This window comes from Nannospalax galili, unplaced genomic scaffold, assembly GCF_000622305.1.
Source record: "Nannospalax galili isolate Female #2095 unplaced genomic scaffold, S.galili_v1.0 scaffold11, whole genome shotgun sequence".
Classification (NCBI taxonomy): domain Eukaryota; kingdom Metazoa; phylum Chordata; class Mammalia; order Rodentia; family Spalacidae; genus Nannospalax; species Nannospalax galili.
In genome coordinates this window covers 4809367-4831935 of record NW_008330735.1, presented here as the reverse complement: position 1 = coordinate 4831935, position 22569 = coordinate 4809367, and the positions used below count along the sequence as shown (strand labels likewise).

The following is a 22569-nucleotide window of genomic DNA, read 5'->3' as shown; positions in this document are numbered from 1 at the left end:
ATGTATCTGATTATTACTAGTCATAATCGGTTGCACTTGGATCCTTGGCGCCTGTGTATGTCTATAAAGTCATCGGGTAGATTTCAATGGTAATGTTTATGACCTCTACTAATTAACATGACGTAAATTTCCATGCTTCCTCCTCAAATATAATACATTTTTAAAAATTTGTTGATTTTGTGTGTGTGTGTGTGTGTATCACACAGAACATCCCAAACTATCTTATTCAACTATACACCCACTTCCCAGATGGCACCCTCTGATAGCCTCCCCTGCCCCACTAGAGCCTTTATACTCTGATATCCCTGCTACTGTCTGCTGAGTTGTCGGCATACCCAGCTATTCCCCACTACTTGTCCATCTGATGAATCTAGTCAACCTAGACTAGAGGTCTTTGTTTTAGGAAGGTCAGCTGTTCCTCATCTAACAGCAATCAGTTGTCAATATTCCTTTAGATAAGATTGGGGTCTGCTGTTCATTTTCCCAGTTCTATGCTGGGTTACTATCTGGGAGTCTCTTTGGCCACTTTGGCCAACAACTCAAAAGAAGGTATCGCCTATCTGGCATTGTTGCTTGTTATGTAGCCTTTAGCTATGCATATGGACTCTTAAAAAATTATAATGGCCCCTTTAATCTTTGCTTATACTTTCCTTTTGGGTGTTTAAGGCCATACAGTTGGCCCAGATAAACCAATTTATTTTTACTCTTAAGGTCGTTTGAGGATCTGTCCCTCAGGGGTCACATGGGCTTGGGAGGAGCCCCTGGCTCCTTTCTTTTACCAGTTCTGCCTATGTGAAGATAAGTCAAAGGTCGGGCTCAACCATGGCTGGCTTCGCTTGGATGCATGGAGGAAATGATTCCTCTCTGTTGACTCTCCTCTAAGTTAATTTTTTAGAGGTGAAGTTGAAGAAATTAACAAATGAACTGATGAGCAATTACAGTAACATATATGTTACACCAAAAAGTAAAATAGGCTACTTGATTGCAAATAACTTAATATTTCCCACAGGCCCATGAATTTTTTGGTATTTTTAAGACAGAGTCTCCCTGTAGCCCCAGCTGGCCTGGAACTCATTAAGTAGAGGCCAGCCTCAAAGTCACAGAGATCTGCCTGCCCCAGCTTCCTGAGTGCCGTGATTAAAGCCATGCACTATCATGCCCAGCTCAGTGAATTTTTTCAAGGGAGAATAAAATGGTTAGCCCATAATCAAAGTTTTGAAAAGACTGGATCCATGAACACTTTTGACATTTGCTGTGCAAAGATGCCAAGGCAGTGGCTACACTAGGGAAGTTTGGTACAGAGAATTCACCAATTTTGCCATGCCGCAACACGCTCACAGATAACCATATTTATTAAGCATGAATATCTGAAGTGCATTGGAGGGTACACTAGTAGAATATATGTTCTTATCTTTTAGAAATTTAAAAATACACTTAAGGAAAGGAAATAGGACAGCTGTGATTTGCTATCCTTTTTTTCTGCCTTCCTTTGACATATAAATGACACATTGTGGGAGGAAGTATTTCAGAGACTATTGTGTAAACTGGATAAATATTCTACAGAAGTTCTATGAAGGCTTTAAGAAAATCCTGAAAGTACTACAATATAATTTTCCTGGTGCCAAACCACAGAATACTCAATGTTGTTTGTACTATCTTGGTCTCACAGTTGAGGTAACCACACCACAGGTGCAAGAGGGACTCATGGACTGAAGAGTGCTAGCAAGATTAGAAATATCTGACTTTGGCTTTGCAAAACCACCAAATGCATCATGCTCAAATTTCCTGCATAAAATATAGTCATGACTGAGTATAAAAATAGGACAAAGGACCGGGGATGGAGCTCAGTGGCACAGTGCTTGCCTTGCATGTGCAAGGGCCTGGTTTTGATCCAGTACTGCCAATAGACAAAATCTGCAATATGAAACAACAGATCCTAGGCTGAATTTATAAATTGAAGAGTTTTATTCAAAAGTTATTTACAATAAAGATATTATATTTTTCAAAACTAGGATTCACTTGCTGTACGTAACTACAAATTTAATGACCTAGGTATTGGTAACTACCAGAGACTTAAGGACACCTAAGAGGCAAATGCAAACAGACTTTTCCTTGCCAAGTGAAGCAACGCTGTTCTGCCAGGCAAACTCACAGGAAGCATGTGAAATGAACACAAAAGCAAGCAGGCCTCATGCAGCCCCAGGGAGAGTCAGCAAGATGGCAGTTTCAATCATTCGGAATAATACTAAAGCAGCCTTAGGCTTTTCTCAGAATGGAAACATGTCACTTTTACTGCAACATTTCAACAAATCAGAATGCAGAGAACAGAACACTTATGAAACCACATCCTGCAAAGGGCACTTTACTCAACATTAAGTGGAAAACAATTATAAAGAAATTTCAGAAAAACTGTCATTGAACATAAATGACTAAGGGAAAAATGTTTTTTTTTTTCTTTTTTCTTTCAACATGCTTAATAGATTTTAAAAAGCTTACCACTTAGAAACAATTTCCTTTTACATGCTACTTTAAGAACTATTAATGTAAAGACAAACTTAGATGAAGCCTAAGTGAAAAGTTTGGAATTCAGGCTGCAGGAACAAATCGCCTTTATTCCCTGACATAGCACCTTTTCACTGTAAGATCTTATCAAAAGGAATAAGCTTTTACAACATTTATATAGGAAGCTAAAAAATACTTCAAATATTTTGGGAAAATACCTAATCAGTGTACTTTTAGCATGTGTCTAAGTCATGTAGCCATCTTTGGTCAATCATCAAAAAATCAAAGAAAAATTGGCATGACTCAACTCTAACACCACATGATTGTCGTGTAAGCTTGTTTTGTGTGAGAGCTGCTGAGGTTTTAGCAGAGAGATTAACTACCAGACCTAAGCTGGCTTCCAAACCTTGCCCTGCTGATGCCTCAGGCTCTTTGAAGTCTGACCATCATACCTGGCAAAACAACAGTGGGAACTAGGATGGTGTCAGATCTCATCAAATTGTTCACTGCAGCATAGCTAACTGTGGAGTTCACTAATTGGCCCAATTGAAGATTATACCTTTTGCTACAAATTCACGACAATAATTTAGTTAAATGATGTTTTTTTTCCCCCTCCCTTATCTCTTCTAATTAAGATTCCAAAGTGGGAAGAAATAGGATTAGACAGTCTCACAACTATGCTCCCCTTAAGGTGGTATGCATTTTTGACAGGTTCACTATGGCAATGTGAAATAGATGTGTGTGTGTGTGTGTGTGTGTGTATGTGTGTGTGTGCATGTGTGTGTATGTATAATTAAACCAACTTCTGGAGATTCTGAGAATCTGTGACACTGCTGTACGCTGTATGCTTACTTCACTTGGGAATTAAGTGAAAATATGGGTATACCAATATACTGATACATTAAATACATAAAAAGAGAACTTATAAAAATTATATTCCATTGTTACAATGTTAATTTCTCCATGTGTGTGTGTGTTTGTGTGTGTGTGCATGTGTATGTGTTCACCTGTGCATGACGCCAGATGTTATTGTCAAGTATCTTCCTCAATCCTTCCCCATCTTATTTTTTGAGACAAGTTCTCTCACTGAACCTGGACCTCATCGTTTTGGTTAGACTGGCTGGCCAGTGATTCCAAGGACCTGCCTGTCTCTGCCCTCTCAGGGTTGGTGTTACAAGGCATGCTCAGCTATATATGGCTCTTATGTTTGTGCTGAGTTTGCTTGTGCAGCAAGTACCTTAACCACTGAGCCACCTCCCTGCCCCAGGTGTACTTTTGACAAATCATTTCACTTAAATAAGTATGCACCTATATTCAATGTTTTATTTTTGCTATCTGCAGTATACCTATGAATAAAAACCAATTTCAATAGCAACTAACACTTATGGAGGACACTGTTATCAGAAAGATACATTAGACTATATGGCCTATGACAATTTAAAAAGGCTTCCATGCTAGACATTTATGATTCTATTCTTTTATTTCAGTGACAAAAATGACAAGCAAGTTAACCCTCTTTCTCCTCTTCTCAGGATATATTAAATATATTTCACTCTCCTACTTCTCATTATAAAATTTGAAATGCTAATAGATAATAAATGTGGAGAGTAAATACACAACTATGGGTACAATGAAATAACCCAAAATGTTAAACACTATCACAGTAACTAGTAGCCTGGGAGAATTTATGCTTTCCAAAATGAAAACATTTCAGATAATTAATTCTATGGGGGCTGTATCAAGTTATATTATCACATTATTATTAAGCTAATTTATACCAATAGCATATATAATTCTGATCTTAATAGTTAAGAATGAATCTATTAAGTACATCAAGAACAGCTACTTTATAATGATTGGTCAATTATTTTGTGAGAAAAAAATTCTTGGTGACTGGATAATAAGGGGCTATATTCTGAACTGGGTGCAAAGTATCCTAAGATAATCCTGAATAAGTGTCATTTATTTTGACACATTCTGCTCTCAATATTTACTTATGATAACCATGATGGTAGACCAGTTCAAGGTTGCACAACTTTCCTTCCAAACCTAGTCACTGAAACTTTGTAGTTACAGGATGTGTCTTCTATAAACTTTGACATGACTTGGTTACTATATTTTCTGATTTGAACTTAGAAACACTGATTCTTCAAGATACAAAACTGTCCAATAAGGAGGAAATTTTTTGTAATAATTTTATAGATGCTGCAACTAATGTAATACTGTATTACTATTTGTTAGAAAATTACAACAGGAAAAAGTGAACGTGGAAAATACAAAATCAAAATAATATTAATTTTAAGTGAAAACAGTGTTTCTGTGATGTCATCAAATTAAATGCAGCTACATATCAAATCTTACCAAATCTACTTGCCTATATGTTATAATTATAAAGAAAAAACTGGTTAACGATAATATCAACATTATCAAAGAAAAACAAAACAGCAAAAACTGAAAAGAACCTATGTTTATGCTGTTATTTCAGTTCAGTAGTGAGGCCACATACCAGAGTTATAAATACTGTGGAGCTATGTAATATTTATAGCTATACATCTTCGGCAATTTTAAAAATTGCATTTATGATTTCTGCATGCAGCATAAATTCCAGCATATATTTCATACCTGCTGAGAGTGTAGTGGATAGCTACTTAGGACTCCATGTCATCACCTAGGATTTCAGTGTCCCTGCTTCAGATAGGATTCTGCTATGGTTTTTGTACAGGGGCTAATTTATGGAGCTTTATAGTTATAGGCAATCATAATAATTTATTATGATTAATGCTTTCTCTTGAATGAGACAATAACCAATATGTACTCCAAGAAGGAAAAAATATTGTTTTGTCTTCTTCAAGTCACTCAAAGTTAGAAAATTCTACAGTTGCTCTACTTGTTAGAGGCCCTTGGTAAATTGTTAGGAAAGAATTAGTTTTCCAATGTAAAAAGGCCAGTGGCTAAATATACTTTTAAAAACATATTCTAACCCCCATTTCTTTTGCTCTTTGTCTCCATTCATTCCTCTTTTGAAACCCATATGACTGACAGAAAATTCCAATATGTAATAACTTGGCCTGCATGGAATCAGAAAAGTTATTTCTGTTTTACTTGTGAAGCTACATTTTGCTTCTGAAAGTAACATTCTGATTCAATGCCTGGAATATTATAGTCTTGGACTTTTCAGACAAGTATAGTTCACATTTTATTTTTAAAAAAGTGTTACACTATTAAAAACATTTATGTACTTCCATTAGGTTTGCTTTGTAATTTATGTTTTGAGCCACATATTTAGTAAATATGACAGCATAATACTCCAGAGCAAGAGTGCATCTCTTTCACAGGTGGGTGGAAGTTTCTAGGTTCACAGTTGAGTTAATACATTTATACAATATTGAACTCAGTATAAGCCCTGTAAGACAGAAAATTGAATGAGTTTTTAACTTTTAAAAAAGATCTCCATTTCATTTTAAAATATACTGTTTCTTAGAGAAAGACTCATTGTTTTTGCTAATAACATTGAGATATTGGTGCCTGCGTCTCTAATCTGTATCTGATTATTACTAGTCATAATCGGTTGCACTCGGATCCTTGGTGCCAGTGTATGTCTATAAAGTCATCGGGTAGATTTCAATGGTAATGTTTATCACCTCTACTAATTAACATGACATGAATTTTTATGCTTCCTCCTCAAATATAATTCATTTTTTAAAATTTTATTTTTTTTGTGTATATATATCACACAGAACATCCCACACCATCTTATTCAACTATATACCCACTTCCCAGATGGCACCCTCCCACTTGCATTTTTATTTAACAACCCCTCAAATCCTTACTGATTAGGTTAAACCAAGAAGACAAAGGATTTGATTGTCTGAATATTAACTTCTTTAAAAAATGACTTTATTTCTGTTTCATTTTCAAATACTGCTTCCAAACCACAGGGTGACCAATTCTCTTAGTTTTGTGAAGTTGCAAGGAGGGGGAAAATGGGTAGCAGCCCATGTGGTTAATAAAAAATCTCTTAGTGGCTGCAGTGGCAAAATGAAGTCTCTAGTAGAACCTATAGCTATTCAAAGGCGAGGGCCCACCTGACATCATGTAGGTCCCTCTCCTGTCCCATGTCCCCTAAGACAGAGTGGAAAAGAGAGAGAGCTCATAAACAGGATTCATACTACTACACTACTTTTTTGAGCAAAATGATTTTTTTTTCTTCATTAAGGAATCCCCCTTGCTTAATTTGTATGTAATAGAAATGATACCCTGGGCTTGGCTGCAAGAATACTGACTTTAAAGAAGCACACCACATAGAAGGGAAGAAAACTTCACACATTTCATTTGAAATATAAATTCAACTTAAAAATATGCATCCTAGCTCAGAAAATTGTTATTGAATATGTCAATGCTGATGTAATGAAATGCTTCTTCTAAGTATGTAGTTATTAAATAATTTAAAATAAAAAAATACAAGCATGCAATAAAAATTATAATCTATCTCTCTAAATGTTTTAAGCAATATGACAGCAAATTACTCAGTACACTATCAGAAAAGTTGAAACAATGTTTGAACAATTACAGTGTCAGGGTTCCATTTCAATGGTTTCTTTTGAGAACTAAAGCAAATTAGCTCAAGAACCTCTATTTCTACACACCCTCTTTGGGCTTTAAGTGGCTTTTGAAGGGAGTATCCCCAGATGAGAAACTTCTAGGATCCTGCAGGGATGACCTGCCTGAAGAACTGGCTGCCTGATTAACTATTAACTGCTCTCAATAGGATTAGATAATTAAGGACATTGATGACCATTAATTAGGAGGAGGGCACATTAATTTGTCACTGGATAGGGCCCTTACAATGATTTATAAGTTAGTGCTACTTGCAAATGTGAAGGGAAAGAGAAAAACAGAGAGAACCATTAAGTTACCTTATCAACTGGCCAGCTTAAAGAGGGCAGAGGGTCAAAAAAGGGCCAAAGTGGTCACTTAAGGGTGAAGTCCCAAACACCAAAGCGGTGCCAAGCCACATTGACCATCATTTGGTGATGAAGTTAAAAATATGCTAATTTATTGGTGGTAATTCTCTCTTTTTATGGTTTCAAACAGTTAAGACAAGTGGCCTGCTTAAGAGCTTTTCACTTGAAAAGAGATTAAACAAAATGGTTTGTCAAGGCAGTTTGGCTGTTTTATGTCTGTGCTAAAAAAAAAAAAAAAATTGCACCAACTCCACCGCTAACTATCATACCACCCGAAAGCCATCTCTCTCTCTCTCAACACTTACTTCATTCATAAATATATCAACTGTAATTGCTTAATAGCTCCACATTCATTTGCTCTTTAGCAACATTAAGCTGAACTCTTTCATACTGCTCCTTTCTGTCATCGCTGCCTGCATAAAGGTCACACAAAGTCTAAGTGTACAAAATCTACTTATAGCCATTAATGTAAATCATACTTTTTTTTGTCTAATTCAGCATTTTTAAATTTTAAAAAATTAATTTCCCCCATAAGTAACGAAAACTACCTTTAGAAAGCAGGCAAGAAACTTCTCTTGGGTACATACAGCTGTGGGCAGCATTCCCGTTTCACACTCTAAGCACAGCTCATTAACATTTAATTAAATATGCTTCTGAAAGCCTTGGAAATATGCATGCCATATTTATCATTTGAGTTCAGAGCTTACTTTTAATGGATATTCAAAACACTTTTTGCTATATCAAAATAATAATACAATATTAAAACGAAAGAAAAATATAGTAAAAAATTACTATTCCACCCAGAGTACCTAATATTTAGACTGAAACATGTCCTAGATGTTTTCTTAGAGTGAAAAGTTGGGGGGAGATGGGGAGGATACCCTTTACTTCAAGACAGTTTACTAAAACATAAAAATTCTCTTACCTCAATGGTGAATAGTTTCCTTTTTAACTTAAAAGCTAAGTCTTTGACATCTGATTCATCACAAGTCAAGTTATTAAGGCGAGGAATCTGTCGTATATGGATCAAACCTCATGAAAAGGAAATTAAAAGAAAAATATTTAAATGCTGTCATCAGAGGCATAAATTAAAGTCTTACATCAGAATACTGTAAATTTACACACAAGCATCCTCCCCTTTTAAAACTGGAGCTTACTACCAGGAGCAATGGAGCAAATGGTGTGATTATATTCAAGCAATCAAGCAGAATAAGATAAACAGAAATCCTTGAGCAAGGAAAACTAATTGCACTTTGGTACAGAAGTACAGATGTAAAAAGGGATCTTAATACTTGTCAAAACGACAGCCAGTTTGTGTATGATTTTCTCTCGTATTTACAGTAAGCAAATATGGCTATCACCTTGCATGCTGCCCACAGCACCACTGAGTGATCTTTATTTTATTAAATGCACCAATAAGCAGCCAGCAAAAAAAAGCTTTCAGGTTACTGATGACCAGCAAAACACTAATAGAAAAGTATTTCATTTTATGCCTTATTAATGACTTGAACAAAGTACCAAAGAAAAGCACATTTCAGAGCATAAGCTAGGAGCAAACATTAATCTGTATGCCAACCAGAGACACTCATTTTTATGGCATGTTAGACCTTTACGTAGATGTTATAAGCTCTGCAACAGTGCTAGGCAGACTGAGAAATTGGGGCTGCTTGTCAGCAGAAACACTTGCTAATTTTTTCTGACAAGGGCACTGGATGGCTTTTGTATAGTTTCTGACTAAACTAGGGGTCATTTCCCACAGATGGAGACATGCAAGTTCTTCAGTGCATCTCTTTGCCTGACTCAGCTCATACTTAAAAATACGGTTTCAGGGACACTGATCCCTGAACATGGGGTAAGAGGTGGCAAATTTCAGATCTGAATAAATATTGTTTACAGAATTGCATCTCTACTGCAAGTTTTGTGTTTGAATGCTTACTAATTTATGTTTGAGTTTTAGCTTTAAAGTGTAAACCTCTAGGTATTTAACTGTTAAAAACAACTTCAAAAGTCATTCACTAACATAAAAATTCCTACTACACTTTTTTAAAGTTAAAAAGTCAAAAATGCTATTAAGAAAACAGTTCTTACCAATTAAAAAATCTGATACATACTTATTTAGTAAAATACGCCAATTAGAAATAAGCACATCATATTTTTATTTGTACATTTCTCATTTTATCCTTATAGTACATGCGCTTGTTAGGTGATTATTAAGTCAGGAGGTCTTAAAGAATTCACTAATCATTTTATCATCAGGTCCTTCTTATTAACAGAAAGTTTTCGAATAATCGAAAGCTATGGAGATAATTTATCAGTTCAGAGATTTTGGCACAAAGAATCATAGTCTTTCAACCTTTGAAATGTTTTAAAATAATATTTTTAGAATATAAAGCATAATTTTTACTGTTTGTAAGCAAAAATTTAAAAATGACAATATAATTTATTAAGGTAAGATCTAAATTGAACTGTTTTAAAGGAAAACAAAAATAACAATACATTTAAAAATACTCATATTGTCTTAGGTCTTTTCATATCACAGTGAAAAGGATGTATTAAATGAATCTGAAATAGGGTTAACCTGGGCATATAACATATGCACATTTACCCAGATAAACAATCAAGAGGCACACTAATAGTAGCTGTGGTTCACTACTTGTATTTTGTAGCTTATAAAAACTTGTTAGCTTATGATATTACATTATTTTCTAAAGTCTGACTCCTCAAAGCACTGGGCAATTATAAAATGTAATTTATTATGTTTAATACTTTAAAAAAATACAGACTCTTGTTATTTCAACAAACAAAATAACTGTCTCATCACAAAAGTAGCAAACTTTAAGCAAGCTTGTGAATATTTAGTCTGGAAATTGTTATCAAAATATAGTTATTTCAAAATAAAGAGTAATAACATATTTAGAATATATACATAGTTAAAATTTGTTATTTACTACATTTTAAATTGAGTTGAGGCCCAAGATACACAGAACTATTAAACTTTTACTATTCAAACAGCTCTGCGAAAAAAAAACTTTATTAACTATCTTTCGAATGACTAAAGTAATTTCAAAAGCTTAAAAAAATAGGAGATGGTAATATTCTTCAGTGATAGAGTCTATACTTAGATATACAAGGCCCTAACATCAAAAACAACAAAATAAAATCTGAAAAAAATGTAATGTAGTAAAATGTCCAATCAATTCAGTTGGGCTTATATGAGGGTAGCAATGAGTCAGTACACCTCCTTTTAAAATTTTTTACTTTTCATCATTATTATTTTTTAAGGTGATGTGGGGGATCAAACCCAAGGCCTTTTTCTTTTTGTGCAAATGCTCTATACTGAACTACATCTCAGTCTAGTATGCACCTTCAATACAGCAAGCTTAATAAAGTACAAACTTTCTATACTTTATACAAAATGTTGCTAAGCTTATTCAGTGTGCTTTGGATCAGATGCCTTTCACATTTTGGTTTTTGAAATTAGGAGCATTTGTATTGTATTTATTTTTAATATGGCTCATAAGTATGGCTGATTTCTTAAACACTTTAAACCACTGGTACAACAAAATGTCTATCTAAGGCATGTTCTAGACCTTGGATTTGATGCCTTTCAAACAGTTTTCAGAGTGTAGTTTGATGATTGGTTGAAATGTAATATTAACTAGGAATGAAAAATGCTTAACTGGTGTGTGATGGAATAAATTCATACTACTTCATAGCAGATATTCTAGATATTCCAGCTAGGAGGATACTTTGATGTATGCGACAAAAAGTCAGGTTATGTTCCTTTCATGATAAACACTATGCTTACCATGAAAATCCTTAAATAATGGGTTTGTTTCTCTCTCAGAACCAATAAAAGATTCCAGACCAACTACTATATCTGACAGATTTCTCACTCGAGTAGTAATTGCTTTATTCTGTAAAACAGAAATGGAACATTCATGTTAAATTTAGAATAAAACTTTCTACAGACCACTATGCCATCTTGATGAATTGTAGTAGAAACAATACACATAAATAAATAAAAGTTAAAGCTACTGGATTTTGAAAACTAAATAAAATACGCTCTTGTTTGAAAAGTCTGATCCACATGGTATATTACGCTAATTTAAAGAGACGATGGGAAGGCAAAAATTGGTAGACATTTGACCTAGGGGTAAGGTCCATTTATTCTTATACATTATTATTTTTCAAGTTACTTTACCCCTTGTCCATCGGAGAACCTGTCAGACAATGGGATTCAGAAGAGTAGACAACACTATACAAAGTAGAAGGCAAGAGTCCCACTGCTGCCTGTCAGCTGGGACTGGGTCTCAGCCCTGGAACAGCTGAGGTGCTTTGCGACATATTAGAAATATGGAAGGGTCCAGCTAAGAGTCTGTGACATGGCTGGCTCTGGAGTCTTCAGAGTTCCCATTCCAGATGCTGCCATTTGGCTCTACAGTAACAATAAAGGGAAAGAAGAGATGACTAGCACTTGACCAATAGCCTATATTTCCTTTCCCAACACAACTTGAGATGAACTGAAACACTGCTAAACAATGCATCTTGAGAATGCCATTGTGCTAGATTAAAACATTAATATAGTTCCAAGTATATGGTTCCACAGCTGTTAAATAGTAAAACTTTTGTAAAATTTAGGAATTTTGAAACTCTCCTTTTATATACTAGTAATACCTACCATTTAAAAACAAGTCTTTGAAGAAATGGATGGGAAATGTAAAACAGTCAAGAAAGCTGGCCCATTAGATGCTGTGTCTTCTGTTAGAGGCCACATATAACCAAAGATTTTCATTTTCTAACAGCTGACTGACTACTCAGTGTACTGATGTTCTTCTGTCTCTTAAGTCCTTTTAGAAAGACTGCATAAGAATAAAAAGTAAAAGAGGGCAGGTTGATGCTACCTGATTCAGAATAAAGTACAAAGTACACTCTGCTGAAATGATTGGTCAAGTCACATCTCAGGCAGTACTTGAAACCCCTGTATACAGAATTTTAATTGATGGTCTTAAAGAGGGCAAGTGAGAGTACCTTTTAAAATTGTTTTGAAAACATTCGATTGGATGGGTATAGTAAGTAAAGAATAAGTACATAATTTGGAAATGGCTATGTTTTTCTAAGATAATTCTTCAGTCGATGGTGAGAAAATAATCCAGATCAATTCCCCAATTTCATTGTGCTGCCACAGGGGATGGTAGTACTCCAGGAATGACAGGGGCTCAGAGGCTGTAAACATGTTCCTCTCAATATTTCTTTAGCCAAAGACCATTATATCAAACTCATCCAGGTTGGGTTTCAGCCAGTTATTCTTCACCCAAACAAAAATGTCTGCCAGACATTCCAACAGCTGGGAGACAGTTCACAGTGAGTCAACTTGAAAATGATTCATTGTGCTGAGTACTGAACAATGTTGGGGTGGGGGTGGGGTGTGGCTGTGTTGGTAGTAAAGGGTGAGAACAAGTGGGAGATGAAGAAAAACCATGTGGTTCCCCCATCAGGACGGATCTTGGATAATAACCAGCAGGCTCTTATCATTTCATTTTTAGTATAAATTCAACTGAGCAGAGCACTCGTGTCTCGGACCCTCAGATGAGCAAGCTCTTATAAAGGCTCCTGACAGTATTTCTTAACAAAAAGGTCAGATTTACTTTTGTCTATAAATAAAAGACTGGGTCTTTGTACCTGAATAATATGAAGTGGTTAAATTCAGTATTTGTTAGAATTCACCTACTCAAGGTTTCAGGGATCTCTTCAAGGGCTTTCTCAGTTGTATGGTTACTAGAACTGTAGGGTTCAAAGATGGGACTGATTTTCGTTCTAGCAGTATATATGAAAAGTGCTGTGTATTTAAACGACTAATCTGATATTGTTTAGTTACTACTTTCATTTAACCTTACTATTAATTAATAAGTCATTAAAAGACTGTAATATTTATCAATCTCCTAGATCTTTTTAAGATAGTTTATAGGTGATAAAATTAATATATACTTTGAAGAGGAAAATCAATGAATTACAAATTTAAAATTAGATGTCCAGTCTGGATTTCAAAATCTCTCAGAGATTCATTCACTCACTTATGTTTTACTTATTAAATGTCTAAGTCCCATAAGTTTATATTACTGTAATTATCTAAGAACTAAAATCAATTTTAAATGCTTTCATGAAACCTTAAAGAATAAACAATTATGTTACCATAAAAAGAAGTTACATTTAACAGTGATCTTACTGCCTTCTGTATAGCTATTTTAAAAAAGTTTGTACAATGTGGAAAGCAAATTTGTGAAAATTATAGGGATATCGGGAACATCTATAGACTAAATGTAGTAAAAATTATAAAAGAATAACATCCAAGTTTCTGACTGAGATAACCTTTAATTTATATGGTAAAGCCATTCAGTCTTCTGGCTATTATAGAAGTAAAAAAGATACTTGGGCATATAAATGCATTTTTCTTAAGTTTAAAAAAGAGGTGATTAGTTGTATATATTCAAGATTCATAAAAGTCTAGTCCATTGATGTGATCTTACCTTAAAGCCATTCTTGTCACAAGATCCTTCAAGTCACAGTATTAATAGTAAATGGCCTTTTAGATAAAGGTAGGTGAATTTATGTAAAAGAATATAAAATTAATGCCTTTAGAAAACCCTTAAAAGCATAATAATCATAATTCACTTCAGCAGGAATACACTGTGGATAAGAAATTGTCATAATATGACCAGTGGTGTTTAGAGAGGTTTAGCATAATAACTAGAGTGGAGGTCTTGAAACCGGAATGTCTATGTTCTTATCCTCCCAGATTCTAAGTGTTTTTATTTATTAGTAAAGGTGTGAAGTCTTCCAGTCTTCAGTTAAGAATGTGCATCAAGTCATCAAACATAAATTTGAACATGGTTTTTGTATCAATTTTGAGATTCCTACATTAAATTTTCCAGTGAAGAATATTTGAACAGGGACACCAGAATTCACAAGTACGAATAAATTAATGGTTACAGTGCATGTGTGCCACAATGACATCACCTAAGTATATACAATGATATAGTCACCTCTCCTCCTTGCCCATCTGGACAGGAAAATCTAGGATGACTCAAAAATCCTTCTTCTACTAGACAAATCTCCCTTTGCTCCTGGGTGAAAGTTGTCAGCTCTGGACAGTAGCCAAGTATGACTAGGAGGGACGCCAGAAGAGAAGAGAGCCAGTGTCTAGGAGTTCTCAGAGTTCACTGGCAATCTCAGATGGCATTGTCATAAGTTACAGACAAGGCTCTTAAAATTTTCTGTTCTAGCATAATTTCTTAATAATTTAAACTTAACATATATCACGTGCTGCTGCAAATGACCAAGGCAAATCAGATTATCCAGTGTTCTACCATTCCATCCCAATTTTAATTTCTTAAGAACCTTATGTTTTGATTTGAATGTTTCTTGTCTGCTTTTAAAGAATGGTAACACATATTTATTAGGCTACCTCAAATCCATTAAAGAGATTTTTAAATTATGAAAGATTAATTTAATACTTTTTCAACTCTAAGCTCATAAAGTATGAATTTTGTTAAGATAATTCAACTACCGTCATATAAAATTCCCACAATTTTATAATAAAAGTTAAGTATATAGTTAGCTTTAACAAGTAACAGTGACAGTATTTTAAATCCTGAACAGATTTCATTACTTTGATGAATCTAAATACCTTACCAATATAAAAGGTGCAATTCATACCAACATAAAATAAATTCTTCGTAAATATTTTAACAAGAAGATTAAGAACCAATTAATCAGTATTTTAATTAAGGTTTGACAAGAATAAACCAATTGACAGAAAGCACTTATTCAATGCCTCAATAAAAATTCCTGGTTATTGCTCAATTTATAGGACTTGAGAGAGAGAGGAAATATGAAAGGAAAAGTTCCTGTCTGATGATGGCATGAATATCATACTTAGCCAGAGCAATAGTAAGTTACAATATAAGTTATTAAGCAATATTAGATAAAGGGCTAAAGAGTACTTAAGTCACTTTATGTTTGACCCAAGTGTATATGAGAGATGCATGTACGTTTTCCTCACAACCAAGTATAGGACACTGAACATTTCTCAAAAAATGCTTATAACACAAACATATCACAAGTCATAACATTCCTTTTTGATGAAATTCAAATAATAAAGTTAAATTAAGGGACAAATCTAGAGCTATTTAAGTGGGGGTATTTTTCACATTCCTTACACTATCAAAATCATGAAACAATAATGTTCATGATTTTTTGAATTTAATAATGAATATATTTTAGTCTGACAAAATTATATTAATAGTAATAGATTTACAATGTCTTTTAGATTAAATCTTTGCATATTTAATGGTGACTTTTATTCAAGCTTGCAGTTTATTTTAGAATTTAGAGAAAGATTTTTAAAATAAAAACTTAAAGGAAATACACTCTCTTAGTATTATCAAATAACAATGTTCATATAGGGAAATCATGAAACAAATATTGTTTCCTAAAGCTTAAAACATGTAACAAAGGAGCTAAAGGCAAATATACTTCAGCTCAAAGGAGAATGAAATTGTTGAGTTTTGCTCATTTTACTAAGAATAAGCAGTGAAGCCACATGCTTTTCTGCTTCCTAGCTGATCAAACACTTGTATTCTAACCTTGTATGAAAATGTTGGATCTTTTTAAAGATTTGTTTTAGAACATGACTTTTAGAAATATTTATGCTTACACTGATGTAAATACTACATACTTTGTAGAAGAGATATTTATATCAGCTTTTCTTCTTTTTTGTCGGCATTCTATAAAACATTAATAAAACATATTCTGAAGTCTCTAAGAATGTAATGCACCAAATACTATAAAAAGTAGGCTAGAATAAACAATGGCAGTGTTCAAAATTATTTTTAGGTATTTTCTACAACTCTACATTATTTAGTTTTACATTATGGAAAGTATTCATATAACTTTGTTTTATGCTTAAAAGTATTTTATGGGTAATCCTAAATCAGAAATTCTACCTTACTATTTTCTACTTAAAATCGTTCAAAAGCAATTCACAGATGTTCCCAAACTCAGGCCCTGCTCAGAAAAACAACTGCTAACATCTAGGTAGCAAGCAGAACACCCAGTTGATGTTTGTGATGTAGTGGCAGGTTAAAGATACTAAACTTTAAAATCAGCTTAGAATAATACCATATTGAGCACAAAATGATAGCCTGTCATCAGGAACCAGCAGATAGAGCCAGGTCCAGATGGGAGACTGGCTGGGAAAAAGGCTGAGGCAGGTGGGAAAGTGATGGGAACCTGACAGAAGACAGGACTACTCCCTCTGCTGGCAAGGTCCTCACCTGCTTGCATTTTTAAACTAATGACAAGCTTTTCTTCCATTATTTAAGATATAATCAATAAATTATTTATGGTGTCCCCCTTTCAGTCTGCTGTTCTATATCTTCACATTTCCAAATGCATGGGATCCTATTTTTATCATATGAATTTGTCTGATATATAGGGATCTAATGTTTCATCAGGAGGTCTAATTATTTATCTCGTAATTTAATCACATCATAACCTAGACAAATGTAGTATTGCTTTTATTAACATAAGCTTTCTAAAATTAATGATGCCTTGAAATCACGCCTATTGACACATGTATGTCGATATATTCTCATATATATGATTTCTTAAAGAAAAAAGTCTTGGGCTATGGACTTTACAATCTCTTTCTCTGGCTCTGCATAATGCCTCGTAATGAAATAATATAGAAATGAACCATATAAATCAACTATACAGGGAACAAGGAAACAGCATGTCACAGCAAAACAGCATAGATGTACAGCGCCAAACCTATCTGATAATCTAATGATCTGAATTTACAGATATTATGTACTAATATTAAGAACTAATGTTTACACAAAAAGTTTGTTAAATTTTACAGAAAAATTATTCGATATTTGATTTTCAATGTAAGTTAATAGCTGCAGCAAAAACATTTAGTAAAAATCTGTTCTAAGATTTTGGCCTACAACCAGAAGCTCCCAGAACAGGAGGGATCAGCTTTTTCACCCACTGTTCTCATCTGAATCCTGGCTTCAAAGCTATTCCAGCTCCCAGCTTTCCAGAAGGCTCCATCCCAGGAATCCTTGCCTGCCATTTGGTTTGCTGATTTTAATCTCTCAGGACTTTCTTAGTGGCTCTACTCTGCTGAACTGGCACTTGCTTCTAGAAGTGAGTTATTATTAAACCTGTAGGTCAATTGTGGCACTAACAACTATTTGGAAGCTTTCAGCCACAGTGTACAATTTGCTAGTCTAATTAAATATTAATTCTAAGTGTTACATTTTGTGGCTTAGAGCTTTTATTTTCCATCATCAGCCTGGAAGAGAAAGAGGTTACAAGGCTAATTTAATCTCTCCCTTTGTGCTCCCCAACATTAAAGATTAACTATGTAGGGTATGAAAACATTATTAAAAATGCTAGAACTCTTTATATAATGATAATAATGTAATTAACTGCAAAGGACTAAAACATAACATTAGGGCATAATATTTGATCTGATACTTAAACAGCTGCAAAATATAACTGGCAACAAGCACACTTTGTCTCAACATTAAGAAATAAGTAACCTTTTTAAAGACTCTATGCTTTCTTTAAGGAAGGGTACACATTCAAGTATATAAACAGAAATAATTCAAAACCCACATTTTCTCACATGTCTTTTTCAGACCGCTTGCAACACCAAGATAAAAGGCTTAGTAATTTTATTTATAAAATGAATGTACGATTAAAAGTGTATTTCATTTCTGAAGACAAGAATGATGAATAAAACATAAAAGATCCTTCCCTCATTTCTCTTGTATCCTGTTCAAGTACAGGGAACACACAGGTTCCTCCCTGCTTCTGCTCCTGGAACAGCTGTGTCCATGTCTGGACACTGGGCATTACAAAGATGTGGTCCAGCAGTCAAAGGTTCCATATGCCCGAACACTGATTCAATCTCTATACAATGATGAGACACTCTACTATGTATATCATGGGTACATCTGAAACATTTGATCCGAGATAGCCCTTTAGGCAACCATTGCTAATACTACAGGAGCTATGTATGAATCACACTTGTTCTAGAGAAATTGAAAAATTATTACTTTCTTTATCACTTACTGAATATACTTTGGTTAAACACAATAAAAGGGTTCTAAGTGATATTTTTACTTTACAATATGCACATGAATCTGACTTGCAATTACATTATCCTGCTATTATTTAATGTGTACCCTACACTAAGAGGAAAATGCTACATGTACTGCTTTGGATGCTAAAGACAGAAACTTAGAGTTAACGTGAAGTCAATTTGTGTAAAAAGTTTTGGCTTTTCTTAACCAAGAAAACAAGTTAAAAATAAAGTACATTTATGGTGCACAGAAGCTATGAGAATTTTAAACTTTAAACAAATGCTGGTCATTTGCACTCGAAAAGAGAAGAAAAACAAATGGGAAATATAAGAATTTATAAACCACAAGCATATAGAAAATGTTGAAACAGTTCTACTATTTGCTAATTTAAAGAAAAATAAACTCTGCTTACAACTCACTAGACTTATAAAATGTTACTAGAATTTGATATGCACATTGTAAAATTTAAATGAGTTGAATGTGATTCAGTTCATTTGAAAAAAAAATGCTTCTTTTAAAACTGGTAAATATGTCATTTCCTTATAACTGCTTTTGCAGTGGTTAAGATCTAAAACAACTAAAGGTGGATTATCAGATGAGAACATCTAAGAAAGAAATCATGAAAAACGGACACCTAAAATATTTAGCTTCATCCTTTAGTAATTGATAGCTATGACTACATCCACAATTTTCATCCTCAAATACCCTTTAAAAAGTACATTTTTAAAAGATTGATTTTAAAAAAGAATAGGTGTGCACGTGTGGGTATGTACATAAATGTATAGGTGCTCATGGATGGACATGAGAGGTGTCAGATCCCTTGGAGCTGGAGTTACAGGCAGTTGTGTGCTGCCTGACCTGGGTGCTGAGAACCAAAATCAGATTTTCTGCAAGAGTATGTGCTCTTAACCACTGAGTCATGTCTATAGTATCCATAAAGTACATTTAAAATACATTAGGACATATGATAGATGGTAGACTAATTTGTTCCTATAATAATGATTATATCCACAATTACAGGTAAAAATATTTTCCAAAATTTATATATATTTATAGTTTGTTGTTTATTTACCAAACAATTATACTTAATTCTCTATAAATTTTAAAATTAGAGCTTGGTGTGGTGGCACATGCCTTTAATCCCAGTACTTGAGAGGCAGAGGCAGGCAGATCTGTGAGAGGGAGGCCAGGATAGTCTATATAATAAGCTCCAGGCCAGCTAGGGTAACAGGGAGATTCATATAAAAAGGCCAAAACATTTCAATTTATGTTTGTATGTATGTATGTATGTATGTATGTATGTAACTCTGTATGTGTGTGTATGTGCGTGCACACCATGTTGTGTGGGAAGAGGTCAAAGGACAACTTGTGGAAGTCAGTTCTCTTAGATCCCTGAGATTGAGCTCAGGTTATAAGGCTTGGCAGTAGATGTATTTTATTGGCTAAGCCATCTTGCAGCCATTAATTATTATTTAAGAATAAAAGATAAATTCAGAAGACCACTGGAGTCTACTTCCTAAGACCATATTAGTGGATAGCTGTAAAGGCAACCACTAATGTAATGTAATGGCCTGACTTAGTTTGGCTTGTCAGATACCCAGCATTAACAGTGTTCATAGACAGGAAGAAGGTTTCTCTACATACAAACATTCTGTATCATTCACTTTAGTGGCTTCAAAGCTCTAGTTCATCAATATTATAGATTAGTCTTAAAAGCTACATTCAATTAAAAAAATATTGAATGTGTGTATTTCATATAATACATCTCAATTAATCTTAATCATCTTCATACCCCCATCCCCACTGGCACCCTCCCATAGTCCCACCACTGGAATTCATAGATTCTGTCATTTGTGTTAAGGCCTATTGTGTCAAGTTAATGTCCCCAGACATTCCTCAGTACAAGTTCATCTACTGAGGTCTAGTCAGCTTATTGAGAGTCCCTCACTTTAGGAAGATCAGCTCTTCCTCACCTAGCAGTAATCAATTGCCAATATTTCCTCAATTTTCAAGAGACAATGTTCTTCTTAATTTTTTTAATCAGAAAATAAATTTTCATTCATATGAGCCAATGAAATAGTTTTCTTCAATAAGAAGCTGGGAAAAAATTCTATAGGATCTTATCATTAAAAAACAGTGACTACATGATAAGAAAATTGGATAATCCTATTAATTTAATGATAAAGTTCTAATTACAATTAGTAAAATTTGGTTTCAAATATGCAATCTATTCTGAAAAAAAGAAAATTTCAATAGTTTAGGAACTAAATTTCCAAAGAAAATACACTAAATGTTGACAATATTTATACATTGTTCCAGAATAAAAAATATTTAATATTTCATTATGAAAGAACTTTTCACTCCTGTACTATTATAAAGGAACACTTCAGGCTGTTTATGCTTAAAATTTTCCTAAAAAAGTATGGATTATGACAGCATCAATAAAAATTAGCAGTAATATAAAGTAAAAGTTTTCTTTTGAAAGTAAAGCTGTGGGAAAGGTATAAGGAAACAAAGTCTCTCTTCTAATTGCAATTTTAGGCATTTCAATATATATTTCCCGACAGTTTTAGGTAAAAGTGCTTTTAATGTAAAAAAAAAAGTACAAATAAAGGACAACCTGTCATGGGCTGTGTAAAACTACATAAGCTATGGAAAATTTATTTTCCTTTATCTTGTTAAGAAAACCATAACTGGCACAAAACTAAGCTTTTATTTCATCAAAGAAATGTTACTGGTTCTTGTTTTTCACAAGCACATGGCTATCACTGGGAATTGAAAATAAAATAAAAGGCAAAAAATTCTTACATAATTTCCAGATGGATAACAAATTTCACCATCAGTAAGACAGTTCCCATTTATAGATCAGAAAGATACTATAGTTTCACAGCTTATTAGATATGGAAATCAAAGTGTCCTATTTTAAAGTACTTTTATCACTTTGCAAAAAAAAAAAAACTCATTAAAAAGTTTCAAAGGGGCAAAGACATTTCTGTTTCCAGTTGTAAATGGGGAAATGTAGTTGAATGTTGAATGTACTTTGAAATAACCATTAATATGGAAATTTATACATAAATTTGAAAGTTAAAGTACTAGTCTTCTAATTAAACAGATATTTAGAAGAGCTTAAGGAGTGGGTCTCAGTTACTTTTCTTAGATATAAGTTTCCTTCTTTTCCAGTCATGTTAACTCTGCCCCAGCAACAGAGTTGGAACAGTTAAGTTGTGAGAACGTGAGCAGCTGCTGCTATTATAACTAAAGGCCTGTCTACTGCTCCAGTCTGAGAGACCACATGCTCGGCTGTCCTCTCATCTTGCCATCCTCACCAATTAACTATTAACATGGAGGGCTGTACACATGCTCTTGGGGGCTCTTTAACAGGCTTCTTGGCGAGTAGAACAACTACTCAGCAGGGATCTGGGAACTGAGTAATGTTGGATATAGGGCACTGGCGTCACCCTGTTCCTAGTAACGCTTTACTCTACAGTTCAGCATGCAACAAGAATCTGCATTTAACTACGTTCTACTGAGAGAGGACATGAGTAATGCTACTACTTCACAGGGACAATTACTGAAGGCTACATGTATGTTTTAAGACATTCAAAATGTGTTTGCTAAATAATTTTATTTACCTTAAATAGCATTTCCTTCACTATATCCTTGTCAGCTTTCACCATGCTATTATAGAAATAACCTTTAATTGAAAGGTAATAAAAACTTTCAAATTTAAAGCTGTGAGACTGAACATAAAATATTTCACATGAAAATGTAAAGATCAACCATTTTCACTCTGCTTGCAAAATCTTATTACAACAATAAGTTAAAATCAGTTTCAAATCTATTACTTTCCCTATTTTAAATCCATCCCCTTTTTGCAATTTTCTTAACTATGTGTTCCTTCCCTACAATGAAATTAAACATGGGAAGCATGCCAAAAGTACAATAAA

The 22569-nt window shown here is 33.9% G+C and overlaps 1 protein-coding gene across 4 annotated transcripts in view; it reads right to left on the bottom strand.

Annotated features, from left to right (window-relative positions):
* Nucleotides 1-22569, bottom strand: part of Elp4 (elongator acetyltransferase complex subunit 4) — a 243539-nt gene that overhangs the window by 126226 nt on the left and 94744 nt on the right. For 3 of the 4 annotated variants that reach the window (XM_029555164.1, XM_029555157.1, XM_008851331.3), the window contains exons 8-9: nt 11275-11383; nt 8392-8498 (exon numbers count right to left, since the gene is read on the bottom strand). The exons of the other annotated variant lie outside the window; for it this stretch is intronic. In XM_029555164.1, coding sequence (XP_029411024.1) covers nt 8392-8498; nt 11275-11383 — 216 coding nt within the window. The remainder of the gene's footprint in view (nt 1-8391; nt 8499-11274; nt 11384-22569) is intronic. 4 annotated transcript variants of the gene reach the window in all.